General features: G+C 33.5%; 1 protein-coding gene across 2 annotated transcripts in view; it reads right to left on the bottom strand.

Moving 5' to 3' along the window:
- Positions 1-271: 271 nt before the first annotated feature.
- LOC145939550 (dual specificity protein phosphatase 10) overlaps positions 272-20,962 on the bottom strand; it is a 43,998-nt gene continuing 23,307 nt past the window's right edge. For both annotated transcript variants that reach the window (XM_083043947.1, XM_083043948.1), the window contains 2 exons: positions 7,090-7,500; positions 272-5,008 (listed from right to left, as the gene is read on the bottom strand). In XM_083043947.1, coding sequence (XP_082900073.1) covers positions 4,647-5,008; positions 7,090-7,500 — 773 coding nt within the window. In that variant the 3' untranslated portion in view covers positions 272-4,646. The remainder of the gene's footprint in view (positions 5,009-7,089; positions 7,501-20,962) is intronic.

Raw genomic sequence — 20,962 nt, 5'->3', positions numbered from 1 at the left:
TGTTAGAGATAAATATGTTTTATAGTCACATATATAAAGATTAAACGAAACATCTTTTGTATTTTATACTCTTTATCTTAATTGTTCTATTATACGATATCGTTGTAATTATTATTTTAATCTGCAATACGCAAGATTTTTTGAAAATAGCTTGCAAAATTAGCATTAAAAATGTTCAAAGCTGTTTTATAACAATTTTTTTAATTTGTGGTATAGAAAAAGTTCAGGTTGTGATAGACGCGAAAATACGAGGTTGAAACAGCTCCCAGGATGAATCGGCAAAGTTTGCATTTTTATTCATAAAATAACTAAATAAATTTTTAATATAATACAATACTTGCACGCACATACGCAATATAGTTACATCTTTATGCTAATATTTCCTAATCGCTACGTAGCTGTACATTACAAATCGTTGGGATCCGATCATACATTTGGGGTCTCTCTCTCTCTCTCTCTCTTTCTCTTTCACCTCCCAAATCCTTTCCAGTTTTTTTTCACAAGTTTGCTCTTTGCTTTCCTTTTTTGAAATGTACACTTTGATTCTGCTAGGATTTATCTCATTGTCGTAACTTATTCCGCTGAAAGGTCGCGGAAATTCGATTCGTAAAGTATGTAATTTTCCAAAATGTATAAAACTTTGTTAAAATACTTTGTGTCGCGTTTAAAGAAAGATATATCGATTAATTTCAAGAAGATACCTCTAAAAAGCGCAAACAGACATCTCGAAAGGGCAAGCGATACCCTTCGCACGCACGTTAACAATAAAAAATACGACGATGTGCAATAAATAATCGCCAATTTGATTTGCTTACACATTATTATCTAATCATAAAAGACTATTTTTGGGACTAATATTAAGCGATAATTTTTAAGAATAAACTATAATTTTTGAAAGAAAAGATAAAGATTGTTTTTAAAAAAGACTACAACTTCAACTAATAATTAATACAAAAATGTCAATTGCATTGAAAAAAACTAATTTTTAAATAAAATAATATATATATGTATAGTATAAAATTGGAGAATCGAAAGTTAAAGGCGGATCGCTTAAAAAAATTACATTGTTTATTTAAGCTTCTTGTTAAGGGAATAAGTGACAATTATCGCAATAGGTTTATTTTTCTTTCAGTAAAAATCTGACTTTTATCCTCCGATTCTATTCATCCATTACAAATCGCTACGAGTCGCAAAAGTAATAAAGCGCGGAATTCAAGAGTAAACGGCTGATTAATTCTGACCGTTTTAATTGTCGTTTGATTAATGAAAAATGCCATGATTTATCGCAAGTCGTTGTATTAGCTATTGCTAATGCCTCGATAAAATACGTACACATATTTTGTGTGATGCAACAGGTACTCTACATTTCTATCAATCCGCTCCCATTTTTTTTTATTCTCCACTCCCGAACGCTGGCAAGGTAACTAATTGTTTAAATCGTTTAATTGTCTATATCGTACGCCTCTACGACTATTTTATCAGTTCTCTCGTCGTTTCATCGCAAGGCAACGCTTCACTGATATGTACCGTTCTTTGAAAATTGTTTTAATTAATTGAGAATTCGTCGTGGTAGACAAAATCCTATAAGGAACTTGGTTCTTTCTCCCTCTATTCCCCGTCTCGTTCACAACTCTCCTCTCGCGATTCACGCTCACGACATAGCTTCTCCAAGTTATTGTCGGTTAGGTAATATAATTAAGTCGTTAATAAGGCGCCCATGCGACGATTATGATTTTTTTTCTCATTGGTCGAACCGCGAGATTGTGTTTACATGGCACAATACATTTCCGAAAAGTTCAGTTTTTTTCTTCCGTCATCACTTTGCACCTTATCTAATAAATTACACGGTTTTACATTTCTGACCATTACATGGTTCCGTAGATTACAGAGCATCTTCGCGCTTCATATCTCGTTTCATTTACATCGTACGTATCATCATCCCAACAAACGACTAGATCACGATGGTTGGATCTCAACCAGATCCTTAAATGCTAAGGGAGGCTTAACGAACTAAGCTATTTTCAGTGAACGATATATTATTATATATTTTTTATCAAATATATCAACCGCGTTGCAATCGAAATATAGACGCAAAAACAGACGAATCCCCACATTCGATTAATGATCTCGATCGATCCGCTTTATTTATTACATCTTTGCTTTCTTTCTCGCTATCTTCGCGCTCTTTCTTTCTCTCTTACTCTCTCATTATCACTCTTTCATTTACCTGGATGTATTAACTTAAATTATTAACAATCATTTTTATTTTACTTATTAATAAACAGTTTTTTCCTTCCGTAGAGACTCATCATTAAATTAACATTCCGTTTTACTTGATCTCGATTTACAGGGTGCCTCGAGAAAAAATGTATATACTATATCGTTCATATAAGTATTCATGTACTCATAGAATCGCATCTTCCTTTATATTCTGGATATTATTTTAGGATTTTAGGGGGGGGGGGATTAATTTTTTTTTATATATTTAATTGTATTTATTGGATTCCTATTTGAATACTTTATCATATTTTTGAGAGAGAAATACAAAAATCAATATAAAAAAATGCAACATTAAATGATTGCATATGTATTTAAATTACATCGCATAGTTGCTGCAATCTTGTTGAGAGATTTTGCAATTTTATATATCTATAATATTTTTGCAATACTGTACTGCAAGACTGCTGTTATGTTGTTGCAATATAAGCAAATATTTATGAACGATGTAGCAGTAATAGACTTATATCTTCAAAGAAAATTCTCTTTCTTCATTTATATATTTCATATCTATTCAATACATTTAATTCCAAATAAAATATTTTGAAAAAATATAATACGAAATAAACAATTTTTTATTTGTTCATACGAAATAAAAATAGTTGTAGTATAAAATACGTAATATTGATTTTACGTCGAAACATTTATAAACAAATTTCCTTTGAAAATGCAATCATGCCATGTTTAATATTTACCTAGTCCACATTTAACATTGAAAATTAATTAAGTTGTCTTTATTATTACTATTCCCACATTAACTTAAAAGAAAAAGTTGTATCAAAAACAATAATTAAAAAAATATTGTAAGATGACAATCCATCATTGCAAAAAAAACTCCATTAGTCTAAAAATCAGAATCTCATTTTTTTTCTCGTGACACCCCATACATGTTGATTAGACGACTATCTTCTCCGTGCTAAGGATAATTTTTCTAGCAAAAGTTCATGCCTGATATAAAAAAAGTCAATTGAGAGGCAAGCGTGCGATTTTTATCTGTTGTACGTTGATATCGTTGTTTGGCAGAAAGCCAAAATAAAAATTATTGGATTTAATGAATCTTTCATACTTCTTGTGATAAATAATACAGATAAAAAATACATTATATTATATACTGCTGTTTTTCTTTATACTAACGCGTATCAAAATGTGTTATGTTTAACGTTAAATGATATTTCAATTGTAATATAATAATCATACATAAACCTAATGAATATTATTCTTTAGTCTCTGTAAAACTAACATTCATTTGTTAACATTTAGTCTCGAGTTTTCCTCGACATTGCAAGCTGCCTATAATTAATCATTTAAACAGTTACTTCCGTCAACAACGTATCCTCCTCCCTCGCTTCCTCTTGCATAAACAATGCCGGACGACAACACGACCGCTTATTTAACGAGAAGCTCGTTAACGAGCACTCCGCACGTTTTACTTGCCTCTCTGTTGACTCGACCAGGCGTATTAGGGAACACTGTGTATCGTAAGTACAAGTAATGTTTACCGCGATTGAAAATAAATAATCGCGATGCGCTGCTATTCGTTATTCAAGTTAAAAGAGAGCGCACAAGTTTTTTTGATTGCGGAATACGCTCCCTGCCACTTTGCGCCTCTCCTAAATAGAAAATCCGCTCCTAATTTTCTTCTTTAGTTACAAGCATAAAGAAGGTACGTCACATTCGTAATAAGCTTACCCAACTGAAACTGCTCGACTAATGTCAAAGTGATTTATTGTCGCATATGGAGCATATGGATTAACTTTAATATGTGATACGGGATACGGTGGTATTTCACTATATGGAGAATAATAATGTACATCTATTTATAGAAATAAATTATTTGTCACAAGAGTGTGACATATCTTCTTCATACATTTCCTTGCGAGTCTCTTAATAAGTTGATCTGTCTAGGTTGGCAGCTTACCTTTTAACTGGATGGTCGTCCCGAAGGCACAAAATTCCAGAATTTAAAAACATCTCAGTTCTAAAAACTAAAGATTCGAAGGGCGAATATTTTTCTAGGCCAAAAAGCCTTGAGTGAAAAATGCGATAATTCAAATATCGGAAAACGCGAAGATTGAAAAAGCCCAAAATTTCGCGTTTCATAATTTCAAGAATCGATCGAAGGCTTTATATCGTACAATTCTTTCTACAGTTGCGATCGATATTTTTAAACGGTGGACCATCCAATCCCGGGAATTATTAATCATCCGGATTTGTCACGAAGAGGCACAGGAAGAACGCCGACATTTGCTCTCGATGATATCTCAGGATATGTTTACTGCTCGTTTGCGACGCTTCGATGCCGGCGTCGACGATTTTGATATTCTCGAAAAGAATTTAAAAAAAAGAAGATACAAGAGAGGATCTCGGTCTCAAACACTACAACCGGAAGTGACCACCTCTTCATTATTAGGCTGGTGACTCCACCTGCACTGATGACAGCTACTCGTCGTTGTCGTCGTTGCCGCCGTCGACGTCGTCGTCGTCGCGGGATCTTCCGGCGCAGAGTTGATGACGTCGCCAGACGCCCGCAGACCCTGCTCGAGTTCCAACAGCTGACCCATGAAGTTTAGATTCGGGCTGATGATCGGACGCGCGTTCTTCACCAGCTTGTACGCCTCCACCATCGACAGGCCTTTATGCCGCATTATGTAGGCGATTGCAATCGTCGCGCTGCGCGACACACCGGCTTGACAGTGCACCAACACGCTACTTCCGGCTTTTCGCGCTTCCTCTGAAACACCAAGACAAATTGCACAATGATCAATATATTTCTTATTGTGTTAGTTATCGCGTACATCAATGTTTCTCAAATGGAATTTCGCGCAAAAACCTTAGAAATTGTCGCGAGACAAAAACAATAAAAGAAATTGTTTGACAATGTAAAAAAAATTTATTTTATAATAATTAAAGATAACTTCTCAATAATCATGATGAGACTATCCTATTTTAATTTTCTTTTTTTTTTAAGTTACATAAATTAAATTTAATAAATAATTATTTGAACAATTTATATTGTGATTGAAAATTCTGATTTATATATAATTTTATTATATATATATATATAAGATTATAGATAATTTATATATATAAGATTATAGATCGCTATTACAATGTTAAAAAAAGATGCTTTGTTTATGTTTTATTCGAAATTCTTTAAAAAAAAAAGTTTTCAAGACTTATGAAATCCACTTAAACGCCTGCTTTTGAAAAATAGAAACGAGTCGAGCTCGTAAACGTTGAAACGAAGCAGTCATGAAACTCGAACAGTCGACTCGATTATGCAATATATGGGGGACGCTATCGTATCGCCAGTGAGTCACTGCATCGCCCGGATCCTATGCAGACTATGCAGACGTCGCATTACGAAAGAATTCGACTGCATGCGATAAATCGTTCAATGTTATTTTTTGTTCTTTAAAGATAATATTCTAATCGTGCGTTTAAAAATTGTATTAGTACTTTAAAAAGTCTCTGAATTCTTGAATCAATTATAATACAAAAATATATATCTTTTTCCGAGGGTGCATAATGCGGGAATGTGAATATGTGAATATTTATGAGTATCTATCTAATTAATTGATTTAACAACTTGGCAACACACAGCGTTATTTAATACCTCAATTAATAAGCAATCTTCAACTATTTAGTTTTTGTGATATTTATAAGGCAATATATATCATTTGTTTCATTTTATTAATATAAAAAAATTAATGCTTAAAAGATATGTAAGTTATTCTATAAAATGGAAAATAATTATGACAATACATCACCAAAGAGATAATTCAAAAGTGGAATTCGACTATTATATGTATGTACCAAAAACTACAAGCTCTGAACAATAAAAAAAATAAGTGTGCCTTATGAAAGATTCATGCATTCTTGAATTCGAAATTAAATGAATCACAACACGTGAGGGAAAGAATTTTTCAGGAATAAACCTTCGCCAAGAACGGGGGGCCACGACAAGGGTGTAGAATCCGTTTATTCAACCGGCATTCCACCAGTTGCTCGAAGGGGGAGAGCCATCTTTCTTTCTCCCTTCTTCTTCCTATCTTTTCGAGCCCTTACCAGCCCCTTTACAATCCCCACGCACGACTGCTTCCCTTGTACGCACAAAATCCTTCCTTCCCTTCTCGTCCCCCTCCACTCGTTTCATCGCAGATGTGCACACGCATAAGCGCACGAGAGGAGAAATCGACGTCAAGGATAAAGAAGGAGCGAGTGCGCAGGGTCAAGGGGTGAAGGGAGAGGTAGGTCTTTTACGTTTCATGGATGCGCGCGCATGACTCATGCTTTCATGAATGAAAGGTTCTTCTGGTCTTCTGGCGCTCTGGTTCAATGGTCCACCGGAAACGCCTGGTTACACCCTGTTTCCGTTTGCGGGCCCGTTACTACTTGTAGCGAAATAACGGAATGAACACGACCGGAAGAAGAACAGCAGGAAATCTACCATCGACGTAACCGTGGAAAATCACGCTTAATCAACTATCACATGGTTCCGCGATATCAACGATCTGACAATGAGATAGATCAGGGCGCGTCGATATATTTATTATTATTACAATTACATACGAGACAATCTTTTTGATAACATTCTTTGCATGGATTTTGAACGAAGAATTATTTTCCGAATAAAAAAAAATATTTATATATTTATTAAATATTAAATATTAAATATTTTATATTTAATGAATTATATTGTTTAAATTTAATATATATTTATTTAAAACAATTTATTTATTAAATATTATATATTTTCTCCGAAAAAGGAAAATAATTAACAATAAGTACAACAAATCTCGCCCCACTCACCGATGAAATCGAATGCCTCCTCGAAGTATTGCTTCAGGTTCTGATGACCGGAGTCCGAGGCGGGTATCTGTCTGTACGTGATACCCCGTTCCTCGTGGTAGCCGGGCAATTGCGAGGTGACGTTCAGGACCCGGGTGGCGCCGAGGGCGCGCAGTAACTGCAGATCGGCTGCGTCCCGGCCGTTACCGAGATAAAGAAACGGCAACACGCGGGATGCCGGGTGATTGTCGATGTCGGCCGGCTGCGGGGTAGGTGGACCGGAAACGCTCAGCACGGGACAACCCGGTCCGGGACTCGTGCAGCCGCTCACCGTCGTCGTCGTCGTCGTCGAGGGATCGGTGGCGGTGCCGTTCGGCAGAAGCGTGTCCTCGCATAGTTCTCGATGCCGCCTGTGAAACTCCCTGTGTCCACCTGAAATAGATAATCGTCCATTAGTTCAATAAATCAATTTTTTTTTTTTTACGAGATAACGAGATTTTTCTCTTTAAATCAATTAACGTTTACATCTCTCTTAGGAGCTTATACAAATATGGAAAAATGTTTTATTATTTTATAAAATATATTATTATATATATTATTAAATATATTATTATATATTATAAGTCGAACGATTAGGCAAATAGCTTGTCTTTAAAAACAATTTTATTCTTAAATTACTTTGAAGCGAAAATTATTGCGGACACAGAATGTATTTGCTTTCACAAACTTGCATATGAAATATATGCAGCGCTTGTTATGTATCGGTGAACGCTGAACACGCGATTGGTCACGATTCTATATTTGTTAGAAATGCTACGAGAAACATTGAGAGCTACTTTATTAATTTCGATATACATATCCCGTATATTCCAAAATAATTATAACTGGCACAATGATCCCGTCTCCTATTTGTAGATTCTTCATATAGATCGCGTTGTTCAAAGAGATTCGTTTATAACTTTTAAGTATTTACAAATAAGATCAGGGAAATAATATTTTCATTAATCTTATTTTGCGTCATTAATTTGACATTATTTTGTCAACTATTGACATTTTAGTTTGATCATTTATTTCTATGTTTAAAAAAATGTACGCGATAACTCTATAAATTATATATATTCATTCTACACATAAATGAGACAAATTCTTAACAAGTGATCGATTAAGTAAGTTTATTTATCTAGTTTATCAGATTATAAACATTGCGTAAAACGATTATTGCATTCGTATTTAAATAATTATAAAATTCAAAAATTCGAAGAAAATAATTGCAAAAGATCGCAAAACAAATCAAAGATTCGTGATATTAACAATAAGATCTTAACAAATCTGAAATTCAAGCATTTCAAAGGCTTGAAATTCCAAATATCTGAAAACGAAGAAATGTAAAAATTCAAGCGTTTCGGAAACATAAATGTGTATTTCGGAATTTAAGAACCACAAAATTCACGAGATCCAAACAATTTAACTTGAATATAAATTCGAAATCGTGAAAGAATACCAGAAGATCATAAATTTTTGGAAATATCTCTGAAATAAAGAATCTTTAATTTAGAGGATCGCGGAAGAAAAAGGCTTGAGAACACGACTCGTAATCGTTGCTTATACCATAAGGATATACTAGCCAATTAGGCTCTCGTGTTCTTCTTTTTCTCAGCGATCTCTGAAAACATCAATTGTGATCGTCACAGATGCTTAAGCATCGCACAGATGATCTAAGAGGAATTTCAGAGGGTGGTGTCGTCATCTGGATCTCCAGCTCGCGAGGAAGACACGAGGATAAAGGTTGGGATAATGCGATACAGCGTGGAAAAAGTGAGTAGAAAGAGAGAAACAGGCTGAGAATAAACGAAGGTGGATAAAAATAAAGGAACGCCAAGAACGCGAAAAGGAGAGAGAGAAGGCAAGGAAGAAATGTGGGCTAAAAGTGTCTTCCTCTCCTGACCTGTGGCTGCTAAGGCCTGGCCTGGCTTAACTGGCATGACTCACTCGTTATCCCTCCTCGCTCCGAATCGCCCCTCGCCAGGTTGGTTCTCGCAAAGCGGCCACCAACCCCAAACTGTCGTCGCCAATCATTATTCCAATGTTGGCTCCTTTCCGATTTCACGATTTCAAACCGAGATCGTTACAGTATATGAATAGTATTTTTAATGAGAAAAAAAAACACCTTGTGAAATAATATTTTAAAAGACTATAGATATAGTTTCCATAAATTTTTTACAGCTCTTCTATTAATCTACTTTCCATATATCTAACATTCACAGATCTATTTTTAAATCTGTGCCATTACGTTATTAATATTGCACATTGATATTATGCAACTTCTCCATTCCGTAAATAATAATATATAAGTATTTCATAAATTATATATTATTATAATATTTCATATATTAAATTTTACAAAGCAACTTGACAGCATAAATTCCATCTCAATTGATATGTCCTTCATATAAATTATATTTCCTACAGATTGCAATCACTAAAGATCTTTTGCTGCCACAATTCTTTGATTACACAGAGAGTGCGATAATTCAATAATTATTTATTCCACAAAACTTATTTTCACAGCTTTTAACCTACTTTGGATTGTGATGAGAAAGTAGTAGATAAGATCTATAATAATATATTTAAAATTTCATTTAACATTTTAATGATATCATAAAGTTAGTCATAGATTTGTTATCATATATAAAATCTTGATTTTGTTTTACAAATCCCACGTTTTTCTTGAATATGTATTCTGATCCATTGATAATGTAAATGTTAATCCTAAAGTGTAACACACATATTTGCTAAATAAAAAATAAATTAAATTTATGTAAATTCGTAAAGTACATTTAATATAATTGTTGTGTGTGTTATGTGAAAATGAAGAATTTAATGTAGGATATATTATTGTAAATCGCAAAAAATCGGCTACTTTTACATATAAATTTAAATCGTCTCGAATTGGGATTAAACATTGAAAGCGATGTCGCGGAAATCGCATAATCATTATGAAAAAGCCGTATATGTGGGTCACTTGATTTAGGTCGATATAGGCAATCGAGACAGTGGTGCGATTTACGCGATCGTCGCACCCGATGAAAATCCTGTTACTTAAATGTCATGTAAGCAAGAATTCTAAATAGCGGTATCTTAAGAATATTTACAACTATGGAATCCAAGGATTTGCTCTGATATATTTGTATCAAGAATTTTTATTATTATATTTATAATCGTATCATAGAAGAACGAATAACAAGCACTGTGGATTTGTATGAGTAAAAAGTTGTGAATTCAAGTATATTTATGCGAAATAGAAAAACTACAATCATGACGTGTCGCAACAGAAAGATTATTAATATTAAAAGCAATTAAAAAAGTAATAACGATCTATTTTCAATGTTAGGATAATAATGTCTAATTTTAAGATTTACGGAAATAATCTTCGTTTCAATTTAAATTTAAAAAAGCTATATACGATTTGATCTTAAGAAACTAATCATCAAAATAGTTTTAAGATACTGTAGATAAATGAAAATATAATAAAATAAATCGATTAATATAAATTATGTAATAAATCATACGTAATAACAAAAATAAAAATAAGATAGAAACTATTGTCTTTGTAAAACCACGAGTATCAGTCCCAATATTTTATATATGAAAAATATGAGATCGACTTCCATTTAATAAAATAATAATCAGTAAAATTCTTGTTAAAAAATTTTATCTAAATTCTTTCAAAATTATTTCTTATATTAATATGGATTATTTCTACAGGCATGTTTCGAAATAAAGGGTAAATTACATCTTCGCGATTCTTAACATAGACTAGAATTTACAGGAAAATCAGTTTCCTATATTATATAAATATATATATATGTAATATAAATTGTTGAATTTAGATTTAATAATTATGTTTGCTTTTTAACTTATACGGTTTATAATTATATAGTTTAGTTTGAGTACTTATTTTTAATGTTAAATATCTTTTAATATTCGTAATACGACTTGCGTCATCAAAGTTTCCTTAAGGAAAACCGAGTTCTGTAATTCGTTATAAAGATAACAAATAATTGGAAAAAATATATGATTGTTCTGCGCATTTGTATATATATTTAAATATTTCTTCAAAAGCTTAAAAATTATATACAATATATACAATAAAATCGAATCTTTCAATGAATCTTTCTAGAAAGAAATTGTTGGCCCCTATATTTTTTTAAACTTATAAACATAAATTTCTAAAAATCCAAGGATCTATGTATTGAAGGCACAAATATTAAAATTTTTAAAAGATTGATCTACATTTTGTGATCCATAAATGTTTAAATTCAATTAAAGTTTTATTGCAAGCTTTTTGCTCTTATAAATATATACACATAAACATTATGCGCGCTAGAAATATCCGACTGGCACACATACAAATTTCTTTTTTAGGATCTACCCATGGTCTTTTTGCTTTTATAAAATATCTGCTAGTTTAACTGATAGATTTTTTTACTTTATAAAAATAGAGAGGGAAAAAACCGAGGGAAAATAATATCTATTGTACATTCCTCTAGGTCAACCATGACGTCATCGAAACGATGATTCAGAAATACGAAACCAAAATAGTAATCAATAATAACAATCATAGCAACAAGTGGGTAAGCAATGAAAAATGCAACATAAATATAGTACGCGATCTCGACAGGCGAATCAATCAATAATCCAACAAATTGTTTAGCACTGACTCATTTTGTTTTCGTTTTCCCTATTCGAGGGAACTTTGGCCGGTCGATGAATGTCACGTGTACTTAAAGCGCGCGTGAAAAGCATGTGTAAAAACAGGAAAAAAATGTGTGAAAAAAAGCTGTAATAAGAGGAAAGCTGCGAAAGGAATCTGTCCATCGAGCTTACCCCAAGACTCGAGATTCTCGAACGGCGTCAATCGGAGCACGAGGCACGGTGCGTCCTTTCTGATTCTCATATTTGAAATTAATCCCGGACACGGATTCCCCTCTGTGACACAACGTCTCACCTCTCCATTTGACACAAAATTGGAAAAGAAAAGTTCTGGCGCTATTAATAGCACGCCAATAACTCGATACTCCCGACAAACGTTGTTTTTGGCACTGCTTGATCCTGTCGTACGAACACAAGATACAAATCGTACCACGGTTGGCGGGAGACTACGAGCAGAACAGCACGAGAGAGTTTACATGAGGCACTAGCCACGGGTGAGTCATCCTACGACGTGCCGATTGGTCGACCGTCGCCGTAGTTGCGGCTGACGTTAGTGAATCGCGGCCGAACGTTGCCGAGCGTATATATGCGACGAGACTTGAGAGCGCGTACGCGTACGTTTCTTTACGCGCCGCGGCGATCCAGCCAGATGACCAGATGACTCTTTCATGCACGGATATACCGGGTGGCCCGCTGCAGCCAACAACTTGCATCGTGTTTCGCCTTACTTTTCACATTTCGGTTCACCTCGATTCAATTTCGCGAAAACATTATTTAAAATAATTAATCATGATTAATATTTTAATACTTTTATAATTAATATCAGTTTATCGAGTAATTTCAATAGTAAATTCGATTTTTAAAAGAGAAAAATAAAACTGAAAAAACATAACAATTTTGTCGCTAAAATAAGATGTAAAAATATTATTGATTTCACAATTTTTAAAGCTTCTAATGGCGCTTGTATTTGATAAAAAATCTCTGCTAATATAAATTATTTAACTATAGTAAAGTTTTATTTATTCTGATTATTAAATCTCAATATTCAAGTTGGATCAGATAATTCGGATTAAACTTGCGGATTCAGACTCGAGGAATGAATGATCTAAAGGTTTAAATATTGAAAGGATCTACGCATGTGGAAATTTCTTCCAATGACTAACCACTTAGAGCGAAACGTTTATTATGCTTACAATGAAACGTCATTTTGTTCTTTTTTTCTTTCTATCGCGATTTCAAGGTCTTCCGCGACACTAGATCACGATCGGTATACGATCAAGGATCTTTAGGATCGCGTCATTGTGTACGCGCGTGACGTGCAGCTCCAGCGCAGAATTTGTAAACTGTTCCGGCATGCACATTTCGAACAAGTGACACACGGTATATATTTAGATTCTTGAATCTGAATCTGCGAATCTTGACATTCTTTCATAGTTACATGTCCGATTTCTTATTTTTCCTTCATAATATTGAGAGAAGAATAGCTTAAAAGAAGAACCTCAATTTACACAGAGATTCTTTAATTGAAACAAGTGACAGATTATAATTTTTCAAGCCACACTGCATCCGTAGAGAGCAGTAAACTTTAAGATACTTGATTTCTTAAGATTTTTCCATTCTTTGCAAAGTTCACAAATACTTAAGTTTTCAGAGATACTTATAGATTTTCATGCTTGGAAAAACTTAATGAGAGCCGGAAAACATATGCGATAATGATGCAATTCTATTATCAAGAACCCAAGTTTCTATTCTTCGGTTGATAAATTTTATATATTTTTAATCTCATATTTTTCGTTAAAAACAAATTTTAAATATTGCGATATAAAACTTTTCCGAGTTTAATTCTTTAGATTATCTAATTGTTGAAGTTAAACCCATTTGAGGATAAGGACCTATTATAACGTTTTTATCCAAAGTATAATGAGTGTGATAAAGTATATAACGAGACGAAATTAACAAACTCAACATACTCGCAAATTTGCGCATTATTTTTATGATTAACGCGTTAAAATACAGCAAATGCGAAACAAATGTCAAATCATTATATACTAATTGTAAGAATGTATATTGATATTCAGATAAAAAAAGTGTAAATAGAGGGAAGAGGCTTATAATATATGATATGAATCATATACTAATTAATATATATATGTCTTGTGTTTGCAAAAAATTCTGTTTACAATATGACGAACCACCAGTTTACATTTCGTATAGATTGCGAAATGGCAAAGTTCTTCAGTTTCTTAACTACTGTTTTGTCGAGCAGTGACTGCATTTTTCAATTGCAAATTATTATTTAATCATATCGTTCGAAGACTTAATTAACGAGTAAGCAGGTCGAGTGTTTCTATATGCAAATAACTCAGAAGAAACTCGGGGATGACTTGAAATAATTAAGAAACGGAATTTTTTCGTAATTATATTCTCAAATATATATCAATAATATTCAACATATTTTACGAAGCTAACGACACAATCGCGACTAAAAATTGATATCGATGCAAAAATGTAATGTGCAAAAAAAAAAAAAAAAAAAAAAATACATCAAATTAGAAGCATCAATGTAGATGCGCAATAACGTGTCGTAATATATGTCATTGTTGAAAACATATGACAGTAAAGTAATTAACGAATGTCGCGTGTGCACAAGGACACGTTAAAACATATAATGCGGTAATACGATAATAAATGCGATATTTTTTTTTGCAACGCGAGGAGCTAGACACGTGGTTTTAAATCACGACAGAGGAGATTAAGCCATCGATAATCGAAAAATGACTTTAAGTCGGTTCTTTTCCACATATGTCCCCCTTTACTCCCCGCTCCCTCTTCCTCCCGATTTTCAATCGCGCGTCATTCGATGACCGATAGAAGGACGCGTGTCGAACATACGCTCGTAAATGTCGTTGATATCGACGCCTGATGCGGTTAAGTATGACTCATTGTCGGAGCACTACGTACGACCCTGAGGTACCGATTGTCATATCGTCTGTGTTCAATCAAGGGAGTCGCTAACTATCTTTTGCACAACATTGATCCTCACCCTTTTCGTCTCTGTGACACTATACTGCTGGGTTCTACATAAAGCACACTGTTATTGAAGCTCCTGGCTTCTCATTGTAGACACATCGGATTATGATGTCAGAAGCGAAAAAGATCATCCTTTTCCTGCAAGAGGGTTTAACTCATTGCATTCTGAGTCAGAAATTACCATCTGAAGTAATCATCTACTTTTTACTGACTTTAAAAGAAAATTGTTTGAAACATAATTTTTTTTTTTTTTAATATTTGATGGGATTTACCTAACAAGTTGTTCGTTTCTCATCTCGTATTTTCGAAGAATGCAAAAGTCGAAGTAATCTTTGTACTACGCTGCAGAATTGTGACAAATAAATTTTCTATTACAAATATAATATAAATGTTAGCTAGTAAGTAAACAACTATTGCCACTTATCTAATCAATTTATATTTTTTAATGTAATAAGTTTCTTATCATAAACAAGGAATTTTTTTCTGTCTATGCATTCTTTGACATCTTGGTTTTACTTCCTTTTAAAACCAAGATGATCAAAGAGTACACAGGAAAATAAAAAGAAGTGCGGGGAATCCAGAACATTCTGTGTTTCCTATTTAAGAAAAATCTAGATGCAGTCATGAAAAATACTTATCTAATAAAACTGAATAAAATATCGATTTATCTATTTAAAAAAAGCATGCGGATTTAAATTTTAATTTTTTAAGAGCTCTATATAATATTTAAATTTCTATAGAAAAATTAAAAATATAAATTTTGACTGTATATTTCATTGCGTATAGTTTCCAGAATTCATTCGAGCATTTATGATTCTGCAAGTTTTTTATATTTCTTCCTTTAAAGTAATTTTAAAAATGTTTAATCCTTTTGACAATTAAAATAACAATCGATATGTTCGTTGTTTTCTCATTGCGATAAGTCCTGAATTTATTGTCATATGTTATATATATTTTTCCATAAACTTCCAAAATATGACTAATATAACGAATATCGTCATCAGACATCGGACTAAAACCTGTTAATAATTACTATGACTAAGAATGAATGCGTATATGTTTACAATTAGTCGGCTATTTAGAATTCGGGAAACACTCTGTTTTCAAGAATTGTAATCGCTATGGGTCTGACGTCAACTGACTGATCACCGCAAATATAGGTGCTAAGACAATAAAATTGCAATTATTTGTTATGGCGAAGATAACACATGCTTTTAGCATCTACTTCTAATGAACTATGCATCAGCACGCATTTTCTTAGAAAGAGAGACATATAACTCTCTCGATGAGAAAGTAATCAATCTTTTGTTTATCGAGATACTTTAATAGACTTTCTATAGACCGTCTACAGCTATATGTAGAGAAAGAAAGAATTGGATAAATCAGAAGCAGTCGTAGCAATTATAATCTAATGCTAATAACATTAATAAGAATCTCTCTCTCTCTCTGTCGATCAATAATTTTTCACAACTTTGCGCATTTTTAACTAACATCAGTATATTAAATCGGCGTTAAATCGCGATTGGCTGACAAGACGCGTGTTTTAAGGGTGAATCCGCGACCTGGCGGAGATGATGTCTAAAGATGATGCGCGGATTCGGCCGCGGGCCTTATTTTAGGCCGACAGACTTGCGCGGGGAGCATTACACGCTGTCTCCGTTCCCGCCACGAATAACTCGCGGAATCATGCCGACCGACTGACTCATCTGTGTGAAGCGTAGTAGGAAAGCATAGCTCGTTCGCTCGCTCGCTTACTCTCGTCCAGTCTCAAGGAAATTCCGACGAGTTCGAAGGACGTACGGTCGCTCGTTTTGTCTTGTCCGCGTGGCTGCGCTGATTCATCTCACGCTAATAACCCCGCACGACCCTCATTTCTTTCTTTTCTGCTTCTCTTTTTCTTTTTCTCTGTAGCTTTCTGTATCCCTCTTTCCCTCCCACCCTCCTCTCCCTTTCGCATCCGATATTTATTTTCAGAGGGTACCCGAGTCAATGACCGAATGTCTGTATGTGTTGCCCGTGATGGCCGATTAACACTTCGTGCCTGATGATGGTTTATAGCGCATTACAATGTCGGTGGTGCAGAATAGACGTCTGCAAATTACTGCGGAATTTGCTGTGTTTGACTTTAGCGAAATTCGACAGAGACTGAGATTGCTTAAATTTGATGAGAGAAGCTTTATGATGTTTCATCTATGTTTTCATGTTAAATTGGAAATATTTTTAGTTTCTTTGATGGGTATATTTATGCATATGGATATTTTAAAGCTCACCATATGACATAAAAAAATATCAACAGAACTTAATCAATAAGCAAATCAAACAGATACAATCAAATATATCTAAAAGATGAGTAATATGTTTATCATCCTCGAAAAAATTAATTCAGCAATGATTCATCGATCGACTAACAATAAGTTCATTGATTACTGTAGCTTTATTCTTTTTCTTTTAATTTTTTCATGAATTTGACTTTTGACTCTAGATCTTATTGTTAGAAAAAAGAATAACATATGATCTTTTTATTATATCTATAAATAAGAAAGTATATATATAAAGATAAAATCGAATCTTAAATTTAAAAAACTTTTACACAGCTAAGTATTTACACTTGAAAATTTTGACGTCTTTATAGTCTTTAAGCATTCTTAATATATTCAGTGTCACAACTTAAGGATTTTGTTTTTCGTTTCGCAATAAGATCTAGCAAGTTACGCGTCAGTGAAACGTAAACCAGCAAACAATGTAGTACTCTGTGACACGTGTCGTATCATTAACTGTCAATACGCCGTTTACACTTCTCAGCAAATAGTATGCGGATGTGCATTGGTTTTATAATGCTAGAACTTTATTTCAGTCACTGTTTACTTGTATACAAATAAGTGTAAGATGATTCAACCGAGAAAGCGATGATTCTATAATACGTGAAGAAATAAGAGAGTCAAACATGTAGAAGTAGAATACAATTTTTTTACATCAGTTTTTTACATCAGTTTTTGTTCTTTAAAGGAAGTAGTTTGAAAAATCGAAAGATTAATATAACACATTTTTCTTATTTTCTATTTAAGTTTGCATAATTTTTAATCGGTTTGTGATCTAAAATCACTCAACGTATTTCAACACAACTAATAAAATATAAATAAAATAATAAAATATAAAAAATAGTAAAAAATAAAATTAAAAAAAAATAATAAATAAAATAATAAAATATAAATAAAAGAATGTGACAATCTATTAAACAAATAATAAAGAATAATTGCCAAATTATGTATTTATGAAATATTAAATTTTTTACTTCCATTTTCTTAAGTAAAGTTGTACTTTTACCCTATTCTGATAGTGGCTATTAAAATGAATGATTGATTTTGGGACGGTGTCTCTCATAAAACTCATACAGGCTTCTAAACATACAAGCATTTTCGATTCTCTCGAAAATAAAGTTTCATATATAGAAAAATTCTTTACATCTTTGACTTATTTTTATCACAAAAATTATCCTGTTTCCGGAATACCGCAAACCCCCCATTTCAGTCTGTGTCATCAATAACATATCCATACTTGTGTACATTCGTGATGACATTTTTGTTTCACACCGTGGAAACGAGATAATGAGCAGTTACGAGGCGAGGCTAAGTCACCAGATACCCTGTATTTTTAGATCCTTCATCACGATCCTACTAGTACTTGAATCACGCCGGTACGGCACAAAGGGACCGAAGGGTAAGGGGGCAAGAGGGGGCTAGAACGATTGTGAGCTGGACGCGTTAGTCATTGATACATTTTAAAGCGAGCTGTGTATCGGATGACTCATATGTAATAATCGTCATCGACAGCTGATCCAGATGCGTTGTACGTTGTTCTGAGGCGCACGTTCCCCCTCGATTAGACTACCTCCTCATCGCACCCTCAAATGGAAGGGGGATGAAAAAGCGCACAATGGAAAAAATACAGCAACCCCCCGGGCTTTGGAGAGCGATGACTAATTCATTAAGCTTCGAGTTCGGCTTCATTTATTGACTCTAAACGTTCCAAAATGTTTGCTCTCTCATATATAATAAGAGTATATTATTATACAATTAATTATAATTGTATAATCTCAAAATTTATCGCGATTTTATATATATTACCCGCGCATTCTATATTATTATATTTCTTATTATTAATTACATAATAAAATAGCAAATGATGTGATACATACATACATAACACATTATTGATATTATATTATTATTAATTATTAGTTTATTAATTTATTTTAATTTATTATTAAAATTGTTTATGCATCTTCGCAATTATCGTTCTCTTATTATCTTGCATCTATATTCTCTTTCTTGCTTCAAAAATAACTTTATGCAGATCTGACTTTAGAAATAGAGCCGAGTCACAGTATAAGACTCTTACATTAGTTTGAAGTACAACTTATATACACACAATGCAATATTTAAAGTTACTTCCAGAACAAGTACAAAGATATAACTGCGAAATAATTGAAATATTCGCTAAAACGAGACTATAAGTGTCACCTGCAAATTTTATCCGATATTATTAAACAATAATATACTTTACTAAATAAATAGCTTCTAGTGATTAATAATGTCAAATTTTTATAAATTACGCGAAACTGCCCGTACTGTTTTAATGAAAAATAAAATATACAATTTTTCAATAATACGCGCGGTTTTACAGACTGACGTAAAACGGTCCAGCTGATTCTTCTCAATCTTTATGGTTTCTTTTTTTAAGCGAAAGTAAGTTATATCGGAGCGATGAAGAACTGGCACACCTGAACGTGGTAAGGTCTCACCGATAGAGAAAATCTCATAATCCGCGCAACTGACTCATATCTAAATATCCCGAAAAGAGAGCGAGACGCCATGGCGGCGACAACGCGAGGGATACGTTATGCAATCGTGATTTTGACATATGGCTGTTCGTGCGCTTAGCCAGCGTAAACATGCCGTAGGGTCGATATACACGGTGACTCATGCTTTCAACGTCGTAGTCGTCGTCGTCGTCGTCGTCGTCTGAGAAAAATGCGATCAGGACCGACCGGGAGACCAGACGCGCGCATTAGCCTCGCCAAAACGAGCCACGCGATGCTTTGGTCTCGTTGTTTATAGGCGGCCGCGAATCGTTACTAATTATGTAATAACTAGCTGAGACAAATTGATATCAAAAGTAACATACGCGTTGTTGAATCACGAAAGAATAAACGCCTGATAAATTACATTAATTATTAAATTATTAAAATTAAATTTTATGTTTTGAATATATTTATTATTATCTTTTCTCAAATTTTACTATTGTATCTTCAAATCGATAATTTCGATAACTTCTTAATAATTATATTAGTGATGTATATTTATAATAAATAATATAAATAAATGTAAGAATTTATATAGATTTCAGTAATTAAGCATTTATAGATTTATAAAATATAAGGATTTAAAATCTTAAAAATTGGATTCTTAAATTTTCACATATCATTCTCTTTTATTTTAATTAGATATATAATATTATGTGCAATTTCCGCATGATATGTGCCATATATTTATGTTATATATCCTGATGGACTTTGCAAATTTTGTTGCCTGAAGTATTATAATTGTGATATCGTTATCGCGCAATCTGCTTTACGTCATAGACTGATAATTATATGGCCATATTTTAAACGCGATTAATATTTAATTCGACGCGGTTATATCGCGTAAATTCTAGACAAATCTTCCGCTTAGTCCGCTATAATTCATCTCCCGTGTGTAGCTTTGCGAAAATACAGCGAAAGCGCAGATCGCGGCGCGCAAAATCTGTCCGACTATTCGCGGCGTCATCTCCGACGTGAGTCACTCCTATGAATAGATCCCCACCTTTCGCCTTCGTACGCGCCGACGATACGAGTACGATGTCGTCGTCGTCGTCGTCGCCGTCGCAGTCGCAGTCAAGCGTTCAAATGGGTCTTCGTCTACATTTCTTCCTTGATTCCTTTGGATTATCTCCCAATTGCCATACATTATGTCGCGAGATTTACGTGGGATCTTATATACGAGCACATTTCCCAATAAAAGCACTACTTTCTTTCGCACAATCCTCCAATTTTTCATTTAAAAGCGTAACCGAGGCTATTTATAAATCTAAAATTCTATTGTGAGATAAA

Source organism: Prenolepis imparis, unplaced genomic scaffold (genome assembly GCF_030444845.1).
Source record: "Prenolepis imparis isolate NDT839.2.m4 unplaced genomic scaffold, iyPreImpa1.0 SCAF_8, whole genome shotgun sequence".
In the NCBI taxonomy this organism is placed as follows: domain Eukaryota; kingdom Metazoa; phylum Arthropoda; class Insecta; order Hymenoptera; family Formicidae; genus Prenolepis; species Prenolepis imparis.
This window is presented reverse-complemented; position numbering and strand designations above follow the sequence as displayed.